Raw genomic sequence first — 25,037 nt, forward strand, 5'->3', positions numbered from 1 at the left:
TATATTAGTCTATTTACTAGTATATGAACTAATCTATTGACTATTGTGTTGACTAGTACATTTTCTTGGACAAGTCTATTGACTAGTCTATGGATTAACTGTAGACTAGCCCATTGACTAGTTAAGTTATGAGTCAAAACGTTATAAAACTTATGAACATTCCGAATTATTACAAAGAAAACATTTGTATTTTTATCCCTGATATTTTGTATATAATTTTTCTTATTAAATTTTTCTATATATATACATATGTATATGTATATATGTACACTACATATACATATAATATATATACATATGTATACAAAGTAAATATGTGTTAGACTTAAGGTCAAAGTTTACATTGCTACATAAAAATATTTTATACACAGGCAAACATATTGGTTATTTGCAAGAAAATGGTCATAACTAAATAAATAATAATTTCACTTAATAAGTAATATTTTAAATCAAACTTTATTATTCTTTACAACAAATCATTTGTATGGAAAAACTGAAAATTGTTAATTAATTTATTTCATATTTTAAATAGGGTTCTATAGTGGAAACGAAAAGTCGACTTTTCGACTTTTTGCATTTTATGAAAAGTCGACTTTTCGACTTTCGACTTTTTGCATTTAGTTAAAAGTCGATTTTTCGACTTTTTTCATTTAATTAAAAGTCGATTTTTCGACTTTTTTCATTTAATTAAAAGTCGATTTTTCGACTTCTAATATTTTATAAACAGTCGATTTTTCGACTTTCCGACTTTTTCGACTTTTCAACTTTTTTTGACTTTTTCCGACTTTTCGACTATTTTCGACTTTTTCCGACTTATTATTAATAAAAAAAATTATTTATATTTTTTCTATTTGTTGCAATTTTTGAGTTTTTTCGACTTCTTTCTATTTTCGACATTTTTCGACTTTTCGACTATTTTCGACTTTTTCCGGTTTTATCCGACTTTTCGACTTTTTTTTCGACTTTTCGACTCTTTCCGACTTTTCGACTCTTTCCGACTTTTTTCGACTTTTATTTACAAAGTCGACTTTTCGACTTTTTTCATAGACGATAGTCGAGTTATCGACTTTTTGGAACAAAATAGTCGACTTCGACTTTTCGACTTTTTTCGACAAAAAATCGATTGTTCGATTATTCGAAAGTCGATTTATAGAACCCTAATTTTTAATAAAAATTCTATGAATGATTGTTTCTTAAATTCTAAAAAAAACCCAAAATTTTTAGTTATAACTATTTAGCCAGGAATGAGTAATATATTGTCTACATGGTGATTTATATAGTAAGTCAGCTGAGCCATATTAAAATGTAGAATTAAAAAAAACAATATCTATTAGATCCAGACTAAGTTTGTATGTGTAGGTTATGTTTGTTTCTGTTATCAAGACTCAGACATAATTAACTCGACCAACTGGATTGGCTGTCTGGGTGGTGTACAATATATGTAAGTAGGTTTGGGTATTTATGCATCTTTGTAATCTATCCCTCTAGACTGTACATTAGACAGCAGCAGAAAAATAAATTCTTATAATAAATTGCAATGTTGCTTTTTCTACAGTGGGAAAGAATTTCTTTCTTTTGACAGAAATTTTGTTTTTTTTTATAAATTTGCATTAGTCTATTTATTGCTTACAGTCCATTTTAATATTATTACATACAGACATGTGTAAATAAATTTATATAAAAAATCATATAAACAATCTTATACAAAAAAAAACCTACATAAAAGTACACACATACTAAATTAAATTTTATTTAAATATATGTATTACTGTATATTTCCGTTAAACAATAACAATAATAATAACAAAAAAAACAAACATTATAAAGTCCATAACAAAGACTGCAAAATACCGCAAATAGACTAAAAATAATAACAATAATAAATTTGTTGTGTTGTGTCTAGAGTCTAGACCTGTAAGCAGTATTTACAATTTGTGGTCGTTTAGACGATTTATAAACGTATATGAACATGTAAAATAAAATAATCCTGAAAACTTTAAAGTATCTGTTAGTAGGAATTATGGTTAAACAACACGAAATATTAAAGCTTTTCAGGGCTTTTTTGTAAAAACTTGACAAATAGTCCAGGTTATTGAACAGACTATAGACTAAACTATAATCCAGACTGAAGACTATACTCCAGACAAGTCTAGTTTATAGACTATAGTTCGGACTTTAGTCTAGACTGTTCTTTATTATAAACAGCAGATTAGGCATAAATCAGACGAGATATAGACTAAATCGAAAATCCAGTCCAGACAATATACTGAACTTATACTGTAAATCTGATTAAAGACTTTTCTAAAGTATAGATTACAGATCCATTCTGTTAACTAAACAGATCAGTGTCCAAACTAAATTCCTTTCTATAGTCAAAACTTAAGTATAGATTTTAGTACTATAATGTGGATTATAGTCCCAGCTATATTTTTGGTCCAGATTATAGTTCACGATATCGACTATAAACCAGACTATATTGAAGACTTTAGCTTATCGTGCAGACTTTAACCTGGATAATCCAAACTGAAGACAAAACTATACTCCAGACTAGTCGAGTTTATGGACTATAGTTCCATATAGTAAACGATAGATTAGACATAAACCATACGAGATATAGACTAACTTATTGTTCAGACTATAAAGTAGATTCGACTATAAATCTGATTATATACTAATTATAGATTAAAATTTCATATGTAGTTTGGACGTTATTTATACCAGACTATAGTCCGGACAATATACTGCACTATTCTACTATAAGTCTGGACTGTAAATTTGATTATAGACTATTCTAAAGTATAGATTACAGATCCATTCTGTTAACTAAACATAGCTGTGTCCTGACTAAATTGTTTTCTATAGTCCAAACTTTAGCCAATTTCAAACTAGACCCTATATCAAACTATAGGTCAGATTATAGTTATGAATATTGCTTAAATTATAGACTTAACTGTATGCTATAGTCCCAGCTATATTTTTAGTCCAGATTATAGTTCAAAATATCGACTATAGACCACACTGTTCTTTATTTTAAAAGGTTGATTAGACATAAACCAGACGAGATATAGACTAACTTACTGTTCAAACTATGAAGTAGACTCGACGATAAATCTGATTATATTCTTATCATAATCTAAAAAAGTAATATACATATGTAGATCGGACGTTATTTTTACCAGACTATAGTCCAGACAATAGACTGGAGTATTCTACTATAAGTCTGGACTTAGACTGTATATCTGATTATAGACTATTCTAAAGTATATATTACAGATCCATTCTGTTAACTAAACAGAGCAGTGTCCAGACTAAATTCTGCAAACATTAGGCCAAACTATAGGCCAGATTATAGTTAAGAATATTTTTCAAATTCTAGACTTAACTGTATTATCAAAATGATGATACAGTTTTAAGATTTGTGCATCGGGTATCGGGATCAGGTATTTATTTATCTTTGTAAATCTGATTACAAACAATTATAAAGTATAGATTACAGATCCACCCTGTTAACTAAAAAGAGCTGTGTCCAGACTAAATTCCTTTCTATAGCCCAAACTTTAGCCAACTTTATACTAGACCCTATATCAGACTATATAGGTCAGATTACAGTTAAGAATATTTTTCAAATTCTAGACTAAATTATATGTTTTAAAATGCAGTTTTAAGATCGGGCTATAGTCCAGTCTATAGACTAAACTGCAGTCATATTTATAGTTCAGATTTTAGTACTATAATGTGGCTTATAGTCCTAGCTTTAATTTTAGTCCAGATTATATCTACTTTAGTCCAGATAATATCTACTTTAGACCAGACTATAGTGCAGTGCTATAGCTTATTGCAGTATAGCGTAAACTGGCTTTTAGACTTTAGTCTGGTCCACTGTACATTTTATTACAGTTTTTATATAGAATTTTTTCAATTCAGAAAAATGTGAACAAAAAACAGACCCCTATTATTCATACAAAGTGTATATGAGAAAACAGGGTGTCATATTTATCACAGTTTAGTCTTATGTTTATAAAAAAAGTGATATTGCACAAAAAGCTATAAAGTCTACAAATCCGAATCATGTGGGCGATGCTAAAAAAATATATACAAAAAAAAAAAACTATAAGATCTTAGATAAAAATAAGTTTAAAAATAAACAAAACAATTTCGAAATATTTCTTTAAATATTTTTACTTAAGTTTTAAAGAAGTGACTAATTCTAATATAAATTTATTTAGGTTTGATAAATTTTCAATACCAAATAATTTTATTTACCAAAATATTTATTTAAATTCTTTATTTGCCTGCTCATTATTAAGAGCTAACTAATCAGTTATTGCAATTTTTTGTTTAAACTCATTCGTTATCTGCAAATTGAAAATCTAAAAAAAACCTATTTTTAAAAATTTCATTTCATTAGATGTGATAAATAAACAATAAACAAAAATGAAAAAAAAATCAAATAAAAAACCAACTAAATTAAAAATAACAAAAACAAAAAAATACTAACAATACAAAAAGCTTATGCAAAGCTTTAACAACATCGTCATAGTTTGTATATAGTTATCAATGAGTTTACAAAACCAAGCCCCCAACTACCAACTATTCCGTAATAAATTTAGATTATTTCTTTTTTTTTTGCGATAAAAGTTTTATACTAAAATATTAATGTTAAAAGACTGGAATTTCTCAATTTGCTTACTACTTGAAAATAATGTTTTTTTTATTTTGGTAGTTGAGCGGATATTGAATTTTGATCTTATCGAAAAATCAAAAAAATAAAAAACAAATGGTATAATAAAATAATAAATTCGAATAGATTTTGTACAGTAGAGATAATTTAAAAAAAATGTTTTTATATGAATTTTTTGTGGGTTTCAAGAAGTGACAAAAGTCCACACCACAAACTAAACATTAGTTTAGACTAACTTTAGTCCAGACTATAAACTAAAATATACACAAAGTGGTAAAGGTATTTTACACGCCTGGTGCCAAATTGACAACAAAGTGTTCATAATTTTTCAAAAACATCCTTTGTTAAAGACAAACCATTCGTTGTCAATATCAAATTTAGATGTAGATAACGAGTGTTGTCATACGTATGTATGTATGTATATACTTTGACAACGTATGTTATTGAAAAATTTTAAACACTTTGGTGTCAATTTGCTACCAGGCGTGTATATTTATTTTTTCCCTCTGTGTAAGCAACACTATAAACTTATCTATAGTTCAAACTTTAGAATAGACAATAGTTCAGACTATACTTTAGTTTAGACTATAGACTAGACAATTGTCCATACTATAATCTAAACTATAGTCAAGACTGCTGACTAAACTATAATGCAAACAATAGGCTAAACTATAGTCCGCACAAAAGACAAAATTGTATTCCAGTATTTAAACAAAACTTTGTTTAGATTTTAAACTATGTAATAGTTCATATAAAAACTATACTATAATATAGTTCAGACTATAAACTTAACTTTAGCGCAGCCTTTAAACTTAAATATACATTCTGTAAATGAAACTATAGTACAGACTATAATCGATACTATAATCCAGACTGTAGTCTAGACAATATTCTATACTATAAAATGAACTGTAGTCTGAAATAAACTATAGCATAGGCTATAAACTAAACAATAGTATAGACTACAAACTAAACTATTGTTCAGATTACAAACCAAACTATAGTTTAGAATACAGACTAAACTATAGTTCAGACTATAGACTAGATTATATAGGAGACTGAACTATAGTCCGGAATGTAAAATGAATAAACTGAACTAAAGACTTGACAATCTATAATATAGACCAAAGACTAGATTATAGTTCAGATTATAAACTAAACTATAGTTCAGACTGTAAACCTAACTATAGTTCAGACTACAGACTAAACTAGTCCAGGCTAAAGACCAGATTAGAGATCAACTATAGAGACTAAACTACAGTCAAGACTATAAACTAAAGCCCAGACTAAACTGGGCTATATTATAGCCCAGACTATGAACAATAGTCTAGAATATAAACTGAGCTATAGTACGGATTGCAGACAAAACTATAGTCTTAACTATACACTAAGCGATAGTCGAGGCTATAGACTAAATTATTGTTCAGACAATAGATTAAATTATAGATCGACTATAGTTAAGACTATAAACTATAGTCTTGACTGTAAACATCACTTTAGACCTGACAAGAGCCTTAACTATAGTATGGACAATAGACTAGTTTATAGCCCAGATTATAAACTAAACTATAGTCCAGACTATAAACTAATTTATAGCCCAACAAAAAAAGAACTTCCAAAGAAGTAGAATTTACTCCATGGAAGTACTGAAAAAGACCTGAAAAAGTGATAATTTTAACACAGACATAGGAGGGATGTTCTTTTTATTTGATTCCAAATTCACTATATTTGAAGTCATTCTTAGGAAGTAAAAAAAAATTTATAAAAAAATATACCTTCAATTTTAAAAAATTGAATTATTTTCGCTTCTTTTGAAGTCAATAAACACTACTTCCACAGAAGGTAAACAAATTCACTTATTGCTACTTAAGAAGTTATTCTGTTATTCTTTTGGAAGTACTTCGTTTTATTTTTGCTGGGAGACTGCACACTAAACTATAATCCAGACTATAGTCCAAGTGAATAACTAGTTAAACTATAGTTGGACTGCAGATTAAACTATAGTCTAGACTGCAGATTAAACTATGCATAAATGTTTCGGACTATAGACTAAACTATAGCTCAGACTGCAAAGTAAAAGTCCAAATAATTTGTTTTAAATTATTTCCCTTGCTTGTCTGACCCCCATGCACTTTATTTAAAATTCATCAAATATTGAACTCCAAAGAAAAAGCAAAAAACTCACATACATTTTTTTTTTTTTTTTGATTATTCATCAGTTTGTTTTAAATAGCAAATAATGAACACAAAAAAAAACGTATTAAAAATTTAAACAAAATCATTTATTTAACCAACCAGTTTTACTCGAAATTATCTCATTTTATTAAATTTACACTTGAAATTTAATTCGTAGCAAATAAATTGTAATTTTTGCAAAATGGCACGAACAATTGTGAAAACAATTCGTTAAAATGGGAGTAAAAAAAATACTAAAAGAAAAAAAATTTAAATTAATCTATACTAACTAACAACGTAGATAAAATCAATGGCAATACAGAAAAACAACATAAGTGGTCTTTTAAATTTTTTTGCCAAAATACAAAATTATTATTGATTTAAAAAATATCGATATTTTTTCAAATGCTGAATTGATTGCTGCAAACAATTTAATGCAAAAATTGAAAAAAAAGTAAAATCTTTATTTCTTCCTTGTTGCTACTGAATTGTTTTAAATACGAGTTCTTTCTTGATGGAGTTCTTGCAAACAAATCCACAATTTAAATTTAATTTATTATTAATGAATTGTTTAAACAGTTGTTACAAAAACATGCAAAATAACGTTCCAGCAACCTTTTAATGGTTGTTAAAAATAAATACATATTTTTATTTATTCCCTTTTTAATATTTTGTTTTGATATTTTCTCAGAGCCCAGCTATAGTCAGTGGTTCTGTTTAAAAAGTTCATACATACATATGTACATATACATAAGTACATACTACATACATACATACATACATACGTAGCTAAATAGATTGTTATATATTTTCGGTTTTTATTTTTTAATGTTTATTTTTATTATATTTTTAAAGTCAGTTTAACCAACGACTTCATTAAAAGCCAATAAGAAAAAAATATAACACAAAATAACGAAAATAATAAATAAAACGTTAAAGCTGTTTAAATTTTTCTTTAATACTCGCCATAAAGTAGACACTACGTCAGCAACTTTTTGAATACAAAGTAAAAATACTTTTACACTTTTATTTACTTTTTTTTTGAGTTTTTGGTTGTATACGGTTTTTTTTTTTGGATTTTAACAACAATTTAAACAATTGTTATTTATAAATACTTGAGTTGTACTCCTGTTAATAAGTGCACAGAGAGAAAAGAGTAAATATACTCAACACTATCTACTATTATATTGTTATGAATACTACGATATTATTATTGTGGTTGTTGGGCCGGTTTTTCGATCTTTCGTTGGGTCGTTAATCAATTAGTTGGTAATGACTTTGACTTTGTTCCCTCAAAAGAATTCTCAAATGCTGCTGTTGGTTGGCTGGTACTGATGGCTGCTATCACAAAAAAGTTGTCTTTTGTACAATCAACAAAACCAAAAAAAAAATTAAATAAAAACAAAACAATTCTATTTTATTCAAAATAATAAAATTAAGCAAAAACAAATACTTAAAACAAAAACAACAACAACATAGAAAAATTATAGTATATTATAAATATACTAACATATTTACATACATAGATACAAAAAAATATATAATATGTATAAATACGAATACTAAATAGGGGAAAAAAACAACTGAAATTGAAGAAAAAAAACGACAACAAAAAAAAAATTGAGAGAGCATAACTAAAAGGGCAGAGTTGCCAGAATGTATACACAAAATAGAGACTAGACGAAAAGCTAGACTGATTTTGACCTATAGACTATTGTGCACACTATAGACTAGACAATGAAATGGTCAATAGACTATACTATATACTACATTTCACACTATAGACTAGACTACATTTTACACTATAAACTAGACTACAGTCCGGACTAAAGACTAGACTATAATCTGCATATACTAGTCCATATATATACTAGACAATTGTTTAGAGTATAGACTGTAAAATAGTCTATAAACTAGACTGTATAATACTCCATAGATTAGACTATAGAAAGATCAACAGACTGAACTATAGAATAGTCAATAAACTAGACTGTAGACTACACTATAGACAGGAATATAGAGATTAGAATATAGCCCAAATTATAAACTAGACCACAGTCCAGTAGAAACACTGGACTATAATCCAAACTATTGACTTGATTATAGTCCAGTCTATAGACTAAAGTACAGAGTAGACTATAGTGTAGACTATAGACTATAGTCTAGGCTATAGTTTAGGCTATATGTAGACTAAACTACAGTCCAGACTATGAGACTATACTGTGGACTATAACTGAGTTTGTAGTCTGAAATAAAGTTTGACTATAATCTGGACTATACAATGAAGTCTAGTCTACAGTCTGGATTATATCCTATTCAAAAGTCTGAACTTTTGTGTACACCATAGTCTGGGTCATAATATATAGTCTACAGGCTACAGTCTAGGCTAAAGTTTGCTTTATTAACTGATCCGTATATTGGACTATGATATAGTCCATAACGTAGACTACAGTTTAATATAAAGTCCGAATTAAAGTCTCTAGAAGTGTAGTCCAAATCGTAGATAAAAGTCTACACTATAGTATGGACTCTAGTCTACAGCCTGAACTAGAACATATGTAGTCTAGTCTATAATCTTTTCTACAGCCTAGATTAAAGTCTAGTTTATAGCTTCATCAGTAGTATGGCCTTTAGTCTTATAGTATAGTCCATGGACCGGAATTCAGTCTAATTTATAGTCTAGTTTAAAACCTGAAGAGTCTGGATTATAGCATGAAACCTAGTCTGAATAGGAATTTAGTCTATATTCTGGATTACAATCTAGTCTATGATTTAGGCTAATGTCTGGACTACAATATTTAATCCAGTTTATAGTGTAATATAATGTCTCAACCATAGTTTAGAGTATATACTCTATAGTGTAGAGTATAATTTAGTTCATAATATGTTCTTTACTTTACAGATTAGACTAGTTTAAAGTGTAATCTCTGAACATATAGTCTTAAAAGTCTCTAGTCTGTTCTGTTGTCTAGTTTATAATGTATCTATAATTTTAAGCAAATTCTGATCTACAGTTAATCTGTAGTCTGGGGTACAAATATATAGATTATATGCAGTTGAGTTATACGCTGGACCAGACTATAATTTGTATACAGACTATAGTCTGTTCTTATTTTGAACTATACATTAGTTAAATGTTAGGATTAATTCTTCGTATTTGAAGTACACATTCTCCAATCAACCTATGAGAATCATAGTCAAGTTTAGTATATAGTCACGATTACGGACAAGTCTAGTCAAATGTCTCAATGACGGTCCGTTATAGTCTAAAATCTAGTATTGTGAATTAAAATATAGACAAGTATCTTATAGAAAAATCTGTGTACCAATAATATTCGATTTTTTTATTAACTAGAGATTATCATTATCCCCTATGGGCATTTAAAGCTTTCAACTCTAAATGGCAACTTTTGACGAGAGAGCGAAAAACAAAATAGAAAACAAATACCGAAACAACACGAAATCAACGAACAACAACGTACAACAAAAATGATGCGGCGGAAAACCTTGGAACTACTTAGCTAAATAAAAAAATTTAGACAGAGTGCTAATGGTATCAGATACAAACATTTAAACCTACGTATTTGTTTGTAGGTTCTTTTTATAATTTTTTTTTATTTATTTATTTTGTGTTTATTTTTATGATTTTTATGAATTTTTTATTTTTGTTCATTTAGTTTATTTTATTTTTAATTTTTTTGTTTTAGTTTTTTTTTTATATATAAAAATTCATAAGTTTTTAGTTGTGATAAATGTTTTAGATTTAATTATTTAAATATTATGATATGGATTTTTTTTTTTGTTTAATTTTGTGGTTATTTTTTTTTTTTTTTTTTTGGTTGTGAAGATAAAAACACACACGTTAAAATTATGTACATACATAAAAAAGTACATAAATAATGAGCAAAATAAAATTTTTATATATAAATGATGAGAAAAAACACTTGTTACTGAGACGGATTTTTTTATGTAGGATTATTGGTTTTAAAGTAACGGTATTATGTTAAAGAGAGTAGAGTAGACATTCCTTTAGTTTTATTATTATTTTTTTTTTTTGTAATTTATTTTATTTATTAGAAAATTATAAAAAAACACAATTTGGAATTTTCTTTATTTTGGCAAAATTTTATTTTCTTTTTTACATAAATCATAATAATTTTTATTTATTACTATTTCACAGCCGACACTGACGACAAATCGTTGAACAACAACGACCTCGTAGACGTATACGTTTTATGCGTTATGTACTCGACACAGGGTAAACGAAGGAATAAAATGAGAAAAAAAGAAAAACAAAATTATTGTACATCATACGCCTCTTGGTACTCATTTGCTCAAATCACTCATTCACTCACGAAAAGCATAATATTTATGTAGAACTTTTCTTTATTTTTCGTGTTTGTTTTTTTTTTTTTTGTAATTTTTTTGGTTTGACATAAGAAATTGCGAATGTTATAATAGAATGAAGTGACTGACTGACTGACAGTTTGTCAGTTGAACAGTTAGTCAGTTTTTTTGTTTGTCTGTCAGTCATTTCATTTAGTTAGTTGTTTTGTGTTATAAATTATTAATTGATTCGTTTATTGGGCTCTTTAAGATATTTGTACAAAATTTGTTAGATTTTTGTTATTTAATTTATTTTATATTTTTACTTTTTGCTTGACATTGCTTTTGTTGTTGTTGTTGTTTAATAGCAAGTATATGTATAATTGGAAACCATTGATATTGATATGCTAATTAAAATATTCCAACATATACTAGCACACTGCACAAACACACACACACACACATATTCACACAGTTGTGTTTTATTAAATTATTAATTTATTAATTTTATTATAAAATATTATTTATTTTATATTTTCATTTCATTAATATACAAACAAGTATTATATGTTTATATGTATATATTTTTCTTTCATTTTATTATCATTATAATCATTTAGACGTTGATCGTCAACCCGATTTGGTTTAACACTCTCTATACAAGCGATATTTTGCATTGATCGTTTAAGACGACAACAACAACAATTTATTTAATTTATTCTTCAGTATAAAACGAAAAAGCAGAAGAAGCAGATAAATTTTAAATTTAAACAAAAAATGCCAAATAGAATAAAAAGACGTAAAAAAAAGAAACCAGATAAACAGCCGCGTTTTTAATTGATGCATATTTTGTTTTTAAACAAACATTATTTTACTTTTTTTCATTCTTTTTCATATATAAATATATTTTTTTTCTTTCAAACAATTTACATACACCTCACAAAAATTAATAAAGAAGAAAAAAAAAAACAATAACAACACTATCAACCAACCGCTCTATTTTAGTCTCTTATCCGTTTAAATAAATATAATCAACAATAACAACAACATCATAATCATCAATACCGTAACGTTCATCATTTATTTTGAAATAAAATTAAAAAAAACCGACAAAATACGACCGTTTTATTTTAAAAGCGCCAACCAAACACGACAAGCAAGTGTAACAGACTGATTGTTGTTGATTTGCTTATTATTGTTTACGGCGAAAATTTTGCCAACATTTAATTTTAATTTAGTGGATTTTAGCCTGTTCTTTTTTTTCTTACAAGCTGCTGAATAAGAAACAAATTGAGTATTAACTGCCAAAACCTCTCTCATAATTCTTGTTCTTGTTTAAAAGTAATTGTTTCCAAAAACTTTTTCTTGTTTGCCCATATTTATACCATTTTTGGCTAATGTGGCAAAGAAGCCTTTTTGTTTTCAAAATAAGTGTTGTCAATAAGTAATTATAAAATCGCATGAAAAACCTTTACTCAATATTCAAGAATGTAATATATTCAATAGTCAAGTTTATTGCCTAATCTATAGTCTAGTCTATACTCCAGTATACAGTCCATAGTCTAGTCTATAGTCTAGTCTACAGTCTAGTCTATAGTCTAGTCTACAGTCTAGTCTATAGTCTAGTCTACAGTCTAGTCTATAGTCTAGTCTATAGTCTTGTCTATAGTCTAGTCTATAGTCTAGTCTATAGTCTAGTCTATAGTCTAGTCTATAGTCTAGTCTATAGTCTAGTCTATAGTCTTGTCTATAGTCTAGCCTATAGTCTAGTCTATAGTCTAGTTTATAGTCTAGTCTATAATCTAATCTATAGTCTAGTCTATAGTATAGACTATAGTCTATATACTTGGCTATAGTAAACCCCAATATCTCCGTTTACAAGCAGCTAGTTAAATAATAAGGCTATTTTCATTCATACTTTTCTTTTGAAAGCAAAAAAACTAATCCTTTGTCAAATCAAGGCCGTTTAAATATTTGTTCATTTTCTTTTTTTAAAGCTTTTGTGCTCATTTCATTTTTCTTTATCTTTGAAACATTGCTCCTGAATAACATATGCGCATTATCATTTCTCTTGTTAATAAAAAAAACTTTTTTAATGTCCTTGTGGTAATTTTGTTTATATAAATAGTGGGTTATAGAACTCTAAATGATTCCGTCAATGGTATGGTTGATTTATTAGTACACGAGTCAATACATAATTTAAGAAAAAATAGCTTTTTGTTTTTATGTTTATTTTGAACTTGAACTCTCTTATTTTAATATTATTTATTGCTGTTGTTGTTGTTGTTCTTAAAGTCTAGTAGCTGGTTGTTTTGTGTTTTTATTTAGAATAAAGCATAAGCTTTTGAAACTAGGTCAAAGTAATTAAAGTCTGCACAGATTTTTCATTTACACATACGCAGCTTGCAGGTGGATTTATTGGATAATTGTGTTAGTTTTCTAGGGTTATAAAAGAAAGATTTTAAATTTATTACAAATTTAGTACATGAATATGTCATTTATGTAATATATTTAATACATATTAATATCTGTCTGGTAGTTTTTTTGTAGTTTTTAAGAGAAACTTTCAAAAAGAAACCTATTAATCAACTTAATAATCTTGATATAAACAGCCTGTTAAAATAATAAATAAAATGATGAAAGTATATCTAGAAGATAACTTCTAGATATACTTTCATCACACTTATCGATTTTACGAAAATTCTATAACTGATCACAGATTTTACTTTACTGTCAATTAAAGTTTAATTGTGATTTTATAGTTGACGTATAAAAAATTATATTTGATAGGAAATATAGCTGATTTTATTGTTTTCATATATTTTCATATTTTTATAGTAAGTATAAGAGCTTACAGATGATTGCTATATTTAAGGGCGGCTGATTTTGTGTTTGTTATTAAGCAATCTATTTTTAATGAAATATTTAAGGATTTACATCTGATTTTAAGATTTTTTTTAAATCCATTAAAATCGACCCATAATTTTTTTAAGATGTGCAAAAAATAGACAACTTTTTTAATGTTGAATATACTTTTTGATCCATTTCACCTTAAAAATGCTTTACTTCCATTTTGAGATGTATTGTATTGCACATTTTTTTAAATTATTATTTTTTTAATTTAAATTTCAACGATTTTTTTATATTTTTTTTTGAAATTCATATTTTTATAATAATAACCGTTAAATTAATAAGTTACCACCTAAATTTTACATAATGTTAGTGCCATGTGTAAAAAAATTTTGTATGGCAACAAACAAACAAAATATGTGGCAATTTTCTTAAGAACATATAGCTATCTCGCTCTTTTGCATAGGATTTTTAAGTTTAATATAATTATGTTGCCAATTCTTATGAACAGCTCTCTTAGAATGTTGCCACATGTATATATATAGTTTATTTAAAGGAAAATATTTTAAATTTTAATAATTAATACAATATTTTTAAATATTTATTAAATTGTAGTGGAATAACTTAAATTAATTTCATAAATTTTAAAAGCTTTTATCATAAGTAATTATCTTTTTAAAAAGTTTTAATTTTGTTAAATATTAAAAAATTTTAGCTGGCAATACCTTATGACTATAATTCCTCAATTCGTTTATTCTCTTTTCGGTGGTGTTGTGAAGTGGTTGTTTTTTTAATAAGATTTTTTTCGGCTAAAAGCAAGAGAAAAAACTGGAATCAATAATTCGCAATTAAAGTATTATTTTTCATACATACACATATATATTTGCAAAATAAATATTAGTTTTAGTTAAATAACAGAATTTTCCATAAGAAACACACAAGTATTAAGAAAGTGTTGTAGCAAGAAATTAAAAAAAAATCATACAATTTGTTGAAAAAAAGAAAAGTTTAACCAAAATGTCGGAACAAGAACACCAAGATACTAATGGAACTTCTAATGGCGACGTGCCAGAAATTGAATTGATTATTAAGGTTGGTATTTATTAAATATTTTCTATATACATATACAATATAAAAGAAGAAAAATATGCAGCACCCAAAAATTGTATTGTGTCTGTGGTAAAATCCAATAGGAGATAAAAAAGCCAAAGACAGGGGTTACGAGAAAAAGGTTAAACTCAATATGGATGTTGTATGAATGAGTTGTTTGTTATAGAAATGCCCACAATTTCATATCGTTAGTAATTCTAATAGTTTTCCATTTGTAATATTAATTTTTAATATTAAATATATAAAGTTTTTTTGCTACAGTACATAGATACTTAAATATTTATTGAAAAAAGAAAACACAAAACGCACTCGTAAAAAGCTTTTTATGGTGATTCTTTTTCTAATAGCTAAGTAAATACAAAACAGGTTTCCTGTTACTCCTCACCACGCTTCGCTTCTTTCCACTGTCATCGTCTTCGTCGTCGTCTTCTCTTAAGAGTTTTAGCTGTTTGCATTCATCGTTGTTTGTTGCTGCGTTTTACTACTAATATTTTCTTACTGACATGCTCTGGCTGGCTGTATGACTGGCTCGCTTTGCTGGCTATATATCGCACCCTCCGGCCACCTGACAGTCACGTCTTCTTCTTTTGCTTTTCTGTTGATGAAAATAATAAACAGTGGGTCTTTTTTTTTGGATGATAATTTAGAATATTGTATTTGATTTGTAGTTTAGTTAGAAATAAGATTTAGCTTTAGAAAAAACAAATAATCTAGAATAGTCAATAAACGATTCAGCACATAAAATAATCAATTTAAAAGTCTATAGACTAGTGGATAGAATGGTATATAAACCAGACAGAAAAGTTTATAGTCTATAGTCAGCAGAACTAGACTATTCAATAAAATAGTCTATAGACTATATAGCAGATACTAGTCACTAGAATAATCTGTAAACTAGTCATTAGAATAGTCTAAATACTAGTCATTAGAATAATCTTTAAACTAGTTAATGGAATAGTGCATAGAATAGTCTGTAAACTAGAAAATATACTATTTCAAAGTTTAGTCAATAGAATGATTAATTGTCCTTTTAGTAGATTATTTTTAAGGCCTTATCCTACTAAATATACTAGTTCATAGTCGGCAGACTATTTTAACATTTTTCTTTAGTAGCTCCCACTGTTCAATAATTTTGTTTATTTTATATTTCCACATACATAAATAAATATTTGTTTCTATAAGTTTTCATAGATAATTATTATTGTCTTTTATCGTTAGTTCGTTTTCATCTTTAGTTTGTGTATAACGATGAACGAGTGTTTTTGGCCAATGTTTGTTTTATTTATTACCAGTTATATTTACTTTTTTTTATTATTTTTTCTACATGTTTATTCATCACATTTTTGTTTGCTTAGACTCTCTGTTAAGAGATGCGTCATCGTGCTGATGTTTTTATAAATTAAATTTAAAACTAGAAATTCTTTTTTAAGTCAAAGTTAAATTTGTTGTTAACATCATCATCATCATCATCATTATATTTTTAAAGCTTAACTTTGGAATAAATTATACGCTAAATATTGTTTATAAATGCAACTAAAAGTCAACAACAAACGACAGCAGGAGCAGCAATGCCCAGCAAATGCTAACTTATGTTTATTATGCATTTCATGCAGTTTGACCCAAATATGGTGACTTTCTGGCTTCCACAATATATGTATATTGTAAATATATTCCAAACTGCTGCATACCTGCCTGGTGTTTCTAATGTAGTTATTTCTTTTTTTCTTGATCCACTCACATTGTCACTATACAAGTTATAGTCTCACAAAGATTTTTAATTTTTTTTTCTTTTATAGTTTTGTTGCATTCTGCTGCTTAACTTAATAAATGGGAGAAAGTGAAAGTTCATTGTAAAACGTGATAGGAAAATATTAGTAATTGAAAAATTATCATATAAACTAAATACTTAAATGTAAAGAGAGATAGATTGATGTAAATTCTAGTTATAATTCCAACTAGTATTCTGAGAAAGTTTCTATAAATAATGCAAATCGTTAAAGATTATAAATTTTGTTGGTGAATCAAAGAAATTTACAAATTATTATACATATTATTGAAAACCAGTTAGTTAACATATTTTCTTAATAAAAATATTTTGTGTCTAATGAAAAAATTCTATTAATTCTTTTGAAAAAAGCCGTTCCTTAATTTAATCACTTAATTTTTGACTTTAAAATTGTTTATATTTACACAGACTTTTTTTCATAGACTTTTATTAGTTTGTTAATGATTCAATGGATTTCTTTCTAAATTTTTTTTCCAACAAACAATTAATTGTTTTGTTTGTTTTTAGTCATTTTGTTATTTTATTTATTTATAATATTTTCCACCTTATCCACGCAATCTAAAATAACATAAAAAACTTGTATTAAATCTTTGATAAACTTAAATTTTAAGTCTTTAAACGTAAAGCACGCAATAACTTTACTATTGTGTTTTTTTTTCACATATATTTTGTTTTTGCTAATTTTTTTCTATTTACTTCTCAATTAATGAAAGTAAAACTAGTTTGTTTTCATTACAATCACTATCTCTAACTAAATCAGTTATTTTTCTCTTTTTCGTTTTTGTTAAATAATACTGACATAACATTTTACAAAAAAAAAATGTTCAACAGAAAATAGTTAATGATGTTAGCAGGAGTTAAACTACTCCTGTTAACTTTCTTAAACACAAAATTTACAATTTTTATAAGATTGTTAGTAAAAATTCCTTTTTATTTCTTTGATCTTTTTCTTGTAAACTAATTTTTTGATTAATAAACATAAAATTGTTTAAAAGAATTTTTTCTACAAAAATAACTTCAGTTTTTATCAAAAAGATTTTTTAATTTTTAACAAAATAATTTAGTTAGAAAATTATACAAAAAATAATCATTAGTTATAAATTTAAGCAATTTTTTGCTTAATTTCACGTGTATGGTTTTCTTTTGTAAATAATTATATTTTAATTATTTGGCTTGCGTTATTATTTACCCAATAATTGTATTGATTAATCACCTTAATAATAGCAACCTATTGCATATTTTCTTATCTTAAAGAAATAAATAATTTAATCGTTATTTATATACAGAATATATATACATATCATATCTTGAAAAAAAAAACTTCCCATACATTAAGTCATACTTTTTTATTGTAACGTATCGCTACAAATTAGTTCATATTTGTACAATCTTATCAAAAAAAAAAAAAAAAAACAAACATACCTTAGAATTTGTACCAAAATAAACTTCAACATTGTCAAGTTCTTTTCTTGCAGCTCACCCCCTTAAAATTCAATTTACTCATACAGTATCTTTAGCTGCAATACATGTTCTTCTATTTTTTCTCTTGTTACACATATCAAATACAACATTTTTCCCTTTTATATAAGAAAACATAATTTTAATTATCTTTTTTTCCTAAACTATTTCTATATACAATATTTCTATTTTCTATTATAATTTTGTTATAGAAGTCTTCAATTGAAATTGTAAATATTTCTTTTGTATATAGTTGCCGATAAAACTAAACAAACTTATTTGTATTTCCTTCTTTAAATTGTTTATAAAATTCTTATTACTTTTACGATAAAGATACATACATTTATGTTATGGTTAAAAATAGATTTCTTTAGTAATTTATCATTGCAAAATGATAAAACAATTATTGATTGCATTATTTTGTAGTTCGTTGTGTTGATTTCTTATTATGTTTCTGTTTTGTTTCGAAAAGTCATGCACTATGATTATGACCATGATTTTATTTTTCACTTTCTGTTTAATGCTTTTTATTATATTTTTTACAAAACTTATATGTTAATAGGTTTGTTTTTAAATATTTTTAATATTAAATATGTATACGTATTAATATTCAATAGAAGTATTATAGTCTATGGAAAAGTCAGTAGACTAGTCTATAGACTAGCCATTAGAGTAGTCTAGTCTATAGACTAGTCAACAGAATAGTCTATATACTAGTCAAAAGAATAGTGTATAGACTAGTCAATAGAATAGTATATATACTAGTCAAAAGAATGGTCTATAGACTAGTCAATCGAATAGTTTATTGATTAGTCAATAGAATAGTCTATAGACTAGTCAATGGAGTAGTGTGTAGACTAGCAAATAAAGTAGTCTATAGACAAGCCAATAGAGTACTCTCTCGACTTGTCAATAGAGTAGTCTACAGTATACTCTACGGCGTAGTCTATAGACTTAACAATAGAGTAGTTTATATACTAGTCAATAGAGTAGTCTATAGACTAGTCAGTAGAGTAGTCTATATACAAGTCAATAGAAAAGTCAATAGACTAATCAATAGAGTACTCTATAGACTTGTCAATAGAGTATTCTATAGACTAGTCAATAGAATAGTCTAGATTAGTCAATAGAATAGTCTATGGAGTAGTCTATAGAGTAATCAATAGAGTACTCTATAGACTAGTCAATGGGTTAGTTTGTTGCTTAGTCTATATACTTGTCAATAGAGTAGTCTATATAATAGTCTATATAATATTCCAAAAACTTTCAATAGAATAGTCTATATACTAGTCAATAGAATAGTCTGTTTATTAGTTAATAGAATAGTCTATGGACTAGTCGATGCAGTAGTCTATAGACTAATCAATAGAGTAGACTATAGACTAGTCAATAGAGTATTATATAGACTAGTCAATAGAGTAGTCTATAGATTAGTCAATGGAGCGGTCTATAGGCTAATCAATAGAGTACTCTATAGACTAGTCTAGGGAGTAGTCTATAGACTAACCAATAAAATAGTCTAAAGACTAGCCAATAGAGTACTCTACAGACTAGTCAATAGTGTAGTCTCTAGACTAATCAATAGAGTAGTCTATAGACTGTTCAATAGAGTAGTCTATAGACTATTTAATAGAGTAGTCAATAGAGAAGTCAATAGTGTAGTCTATAGACTAGTCAGTAGACTAGTATGTAGACTAGTCAATAGAATAATCTATAGACAAATCAAAAGACGTGTCTATAGAGTAGTACATAGTCACTCTTTACTACAAAAACTATTGGATGACAACAATCAATTTAACTTACACTATTTCCTTTAGTTTCACAAAACTTCCCTCACCCTAACTTTAAACAATAGTAAGCATCATTTTTTTTTCATCCTTTTTAATGACAAATTACGTAATAAATTTTTGACTTTTAACATATTCGTCATACAGCAGTACATACAATTTAACAATATCAACTGTTTAAAATACTCATAATATCTTTTAGTTTTCATTATTGCTGAAAAACTTATCGTTTAAATGAAGTATCTCAAGAACATTCTTGATGACATCATCATAAACATAACTGTTGCTATTTAAAAAGACTTTGGTGTTAAGAAAATATGTACCACAAAAACTAAAAACTGAAAACAATAAGAAAAAACAAAACAGAAAAAAAAACGTTATAAACCACAACAACGCCAGCTTTATTATTTATAGTTTGTTTTCCTTTTATTTATTTTTATTGCTTTTTTTTAGCAGAATGTCTGTGTACTTACATACTCATTTAATCATTTGGTTCGTGTTTTTTTTTTCTTTGCTCTTTATGTAGAAATTCATTTATTGTTTTCAGTTTTTAATTCATCTCCATAATTAAAACTCCAACACAATTTTGAAAAGTAAAGTATTTTATTCATTAATCTTTGAAATTTATTTAAAATTGAATGTCATTTGTTATAATTTTAGATGTTTAGAGTATTGTTAAGTTAATTGCAGGAATTTGGTTAAAATGAAATCGAATTACGTTTAAAAATAAACAATATACTGATAATTTAACCAAAATATACTCGTAATGCATTTTCATAGAAACTAGTACATAGTTAGTTGGCATCTTGACAATTCATGTTCCAAACAGGAACATGAATTGTCTTGTATCTCTTATCTGTCAAAAATATTTTCTTATTAAAAAGCTAGCTTGACATGATATGGTTTCTTATGTTTTTCTACTCAAGACCAAATGAAAAAGAAAATAGTCCATTAATTTATGTTTTTTAAAATGATTTATAACCTTACAAGTTCAACCGTTTATTTTTTAAGTGTGTGTGTTATTTTCTTAAACAGCTTTTTCTTTTTCAATCACTTTTAACTACACTGAGAGCTAGATTTGCGACATTAAGCAAATTCTCTAAAATTATGAAAAAAAATCCTTACAAAATAAGTAGAGTCATTATTTTCGTTTTCTAATCTAGCTTAAGACTAAGGAATTCTATTCAGAATTTGAGCCAATTTAACGAGTTCTATGAATCCATTGTAAATGTTGTTACAAAGTGCGGGTCGCAATTTTCGAAATAAAATGGATGAAATTGGTCTTTTACCTTACTAAAAGTATGACTTAACACTTTTTGAAAGATTTGCTGTTTGTCGAATAGCATGGAATACCTTGAAGGCGTGACATCATTCATATAAATTAAATTGTTTTTGTCAAATCTCACTTTAGCCACTATATTGAATCTTGGAGTCCTTTTAAAGTCCTCATTTTGTATGATAATTCCCATCAAACTATAGACTATACTATAGACTAGACTATACACTATACTATAGACTAGACTATAGATTATACTATTGACTAGACTATAGATTGTACTATAGACTAGACTATAGACTAGACTATAGACTAGACTATAGACTAGACTATAGACTAGACTATAGACTAGACTATAGACTAGACTATAGACTAGACTATAGACTAGACTATAGACTAGACTATAGACTAGACTATAGACTAGACTATAGACTAGACTATAGACTAGACTATAGACTAGACTATAGACTAGACTATAGACTAGACTATAGACTAGACTATAGACTAGACTATAGACTAGACTATAGACTAGACTATAGACTAGACTATAGACTAGACTAAAGACTAGACTATAGACTAGACTATAGACTAGACTATAAACTAGACTATAAACTAGACTATAGACTAGACTATAGACTAGCCTATAGACTAGACTATAGACTACACTATAGACTACACTATAGACTACATTATAGACTACACTATAGACTACTCTATAGACTAGACTAGAGTATAGACTAGACTGTAGGTACAGTAAAGTAGCTCCCAAATAAAATAACTCCCAACGAGTAAAATGTACCGACAGTAAACTAGATTGTTATCCGCCACCTGAATAACAATCTTTCAGCGTTTGTGTTGAGATTCCACCGCCGACACCTGTAGCTGTTTTAGAACTATTTGTATACACATTTAAGCCGTCAACATCTACAATTGAAGGATCATCATAATCAGGGATTATGCTATACCAGTAGTTTCTCGAGATGCACGGTTCCGAAACGCAGTAGTCAGAGACAGAAACAAAAATTAAGTAATGACTTGCAATTGTAACCACTCTACCTATTAACATAATTTTTATTTCGTTCTGATTACATAGAAGTACTTTAGTAATGTCATATTGCAATTTTCTCTTCGAGGGAAATTAAAATTTCAAGGGAACAAAATGGGGTGATTAATAATGTGTTATATAATTACTTTCTAATTCATTATTCAATTTCTATATGAAGTTATAGAGCTTTATGTGTTTATGTACACGATTTACATTGACTAATTTTTCTAATTACTTGTAAGCAATTGTTATAAGTACTTGCCTCCAATGACATCATCATGTTAAAATAATGACTTAAAATGATATTGTGTAAGTAAATTTTTGGCATTTCAACTCCTTACCTGGTAATGAATGTTTCTGCTTTTAACATTTTGGCAAAATCATAATCAATTATTAATTAAATTTCAAAAAAAAAATTCTTAACAGAATTTGTATAAATTTTCTAAATTTAATTTTGTATATTTAATATAAACCGCATTATCTGGCCAAAACAAATTTAAATAATTTAAACATTATATTTCGAATGTCTTTAAACTATTTATAAACTACAACCAGCCGTAAAAGTCCATTTGACGTCCATCACGTGATAATTCATATATGATTTGTTGTATACGTTTCTTATTATTTTTTTCATGTTTTATTTATTTTTTTGTTTTCTTAAAAATAAATTTTTATTTTCTACATGTATTTTCAATTCATTCGCAATTACAGTGAATGTGTGATGTCATATGACAAATATTGCTGAGTCCCGGTACACGTTCAATTCAATACAATTGTGTGTATTTTTATTATGACTGTTTTTTTTTCCAACTTTGTTTTAACACAACTTATTTTTTCTATACGTAAGATAAGAAGGGATAAAATAGAGAATAAAAAACACAAACAGTAAACAATTAATATTAACGTCTTAATTGATTTTTTTTTGTTTAACTTTATTTTGCTAAGCAGCAATGAAAGTTAATGAGAAATACAGGGTGTTAATTGTGATATTATAACCATAAAAAGTATTTATTTTTTTCTCATTTTCATTAATTACTATTTAAACAAATGTTTTGCTATGAACAATAAGTTATTTGCTATAATTACAATAATATTTTCTATTTTTAGGCCTCAACTATCGATGGACGCCGTAAAGGAGCCTGTCTTTTCTGTCAAGAATATTTTATGGATTTATATCTATTGGCCGAATTGAAAACAATAAGTCTTAAGGTAACAACAGTGGATATGCAAAAACCACCACCAGATTTTCGCACAAACTTTGAGGCCACACATCCGCCAATTCTTATTGACAACGGTTTGGCCATTTTAGAAAATGACAAAATCGAAAGGCACATCATGAAAAATATCCCCGGTGGATATAATCTTTTTGTGCAGGTAAATAACAATACAATATAAAAATTAAAAAAAATGTAATTTAAAATCTTTTTGTGAATATTTTAAAGGACAAGGAAGTGGCCACCTTAATTGAAAACTTGTATGTTAAACTCAAGCTGATGTTGGTCAAGAAGGATGAAGCCAAAAATAATGCTTTGTTGGCTCATTTAAAGAAAATCAATGATCATTTGGTTAATCGTAATACACGTTTTCTCACTGGTGACACCATGTGTTGTTTCGATTGTGAATTAATGCCACGTTTGCAGCATATAAGAGTGGCTGGCAAATATTTTGTAGATTTTGAAATTCCAGTAAGTTGTTGCTACTTATAATTTATAAAGCCTTAATATAACTTGTAATGCTTTTGATTATTATAGACACATTATACGGCTTTGTGGCGATACATGTATCATATGTATCAATTAGATGCCTTTACTCAATCCTGCCCCGCTGATCAGGATATTATCAATCACTACAAATTGCAACAGATGTTGAAAATGAAAAAACACGAAGAGCTGGAAACACCCACCTTCACTACATCCATTCCAATTGATATTTCGGAATAAGATTGCTGCGTTGTGTTAGCTTTTTTTAATGCCTGGCTAATACACAATTTTGCATACTTATTTGTTTTTGGTTTATTTTTATTTTTTTAATTATTTTTTTTTTTTTTTTTTTGAACCCCACCCACTTTTTGAGTAGTGCAAACTTTAATTTACATAATGATGATAAAAAATATATATATATATTTTTCGGTTTCATTTATATATAATTTAAGATTTTTAGCGACCTTAATTTTGTTTATATTACTTTAACTTTTTTTGTTGATGATGATTACTTTTTAAATCTAATGTTCCTTCTTATTAATACAGCTCATTGCTTTGAAACCATTTGCGGCCAACTTTTAACTGAAATATTACTTGTCCATTTTTGGGTTTTTAGTTATAAACTCGCTACCACTACTTAAACAGAAACGTTTTATTTTGCTAGAACATGACTACTATAAATAAATAATTAAATTAAAATTCTTTTTATGGAAATAACCTTATGTGACCAAGCAACAGCAAACCAACAACAAACAAACCTTGTACTAACAAAAAGTGTGTTTTTTATAACATTATTATTATTATTTTATAAAAACTTATATTAAAATATATTTGCATATAATA

General features: G+C 26.9%; 2 protein-coding genes across 2 annotated transcripts in view; one reads left to right on the forward strand and one right to left on the reverse strand.

Moving 5' to 3' along the window:
• The window catches only part of LOC111680530 (circadian locomoter output cycles protein kaput), a 45,910-nt gene extending 33,573 nt beyond the window's left edge, over window positions 1–12,337 (reverse strand). Inside the window, exon 1 of the mRNA XM_046947640.1 lies at window positions 12,175–12,337. The gene's annotated coding sequence lies outside the window, so the exon portion shown is untranslated. The remainder of the gene's footprint in view (window positions 1–12,174) is intronic.
• A 2,442-nt stretch (window positions 12,338–14,779) lies between these two features.
• On the forward strand, window positions 14,780–25,037 carry LOC111680504 (chloride intracellular channel exc-4). Its single transcript, XM_023442162.2, has 4 exons — window positions 14,780–15,124; window positions 23,602–23,868; window positions 23,937–24,179; window positions 24,246–25,037. Exons 1-4 carry the CDS (start codon window positions 15,050–15,052, stop codon window positions 24,432–24,434), a joined length of 774 nt encoding a protein of 257 aa, XP_023297930.1. The 5' UTR covers window positions 14,780–15,049; the 3' UTR covers window positions 24,435–25,037.

Source organism: Lucilia cuprina, chromosome 3 (genome assembly GCF_022045245.1).
Source record: "Lucilia cuprina isolate Lc7/37 chromosome 3, ASM2204524v1, whole genome shotgun sequence".
Lineage (NCBI taxonomy): Eukaryota > Metazoa > Arthropoda > Insecta > Diptera > Calliphoridae > Lucilia > Lucilia cuprina.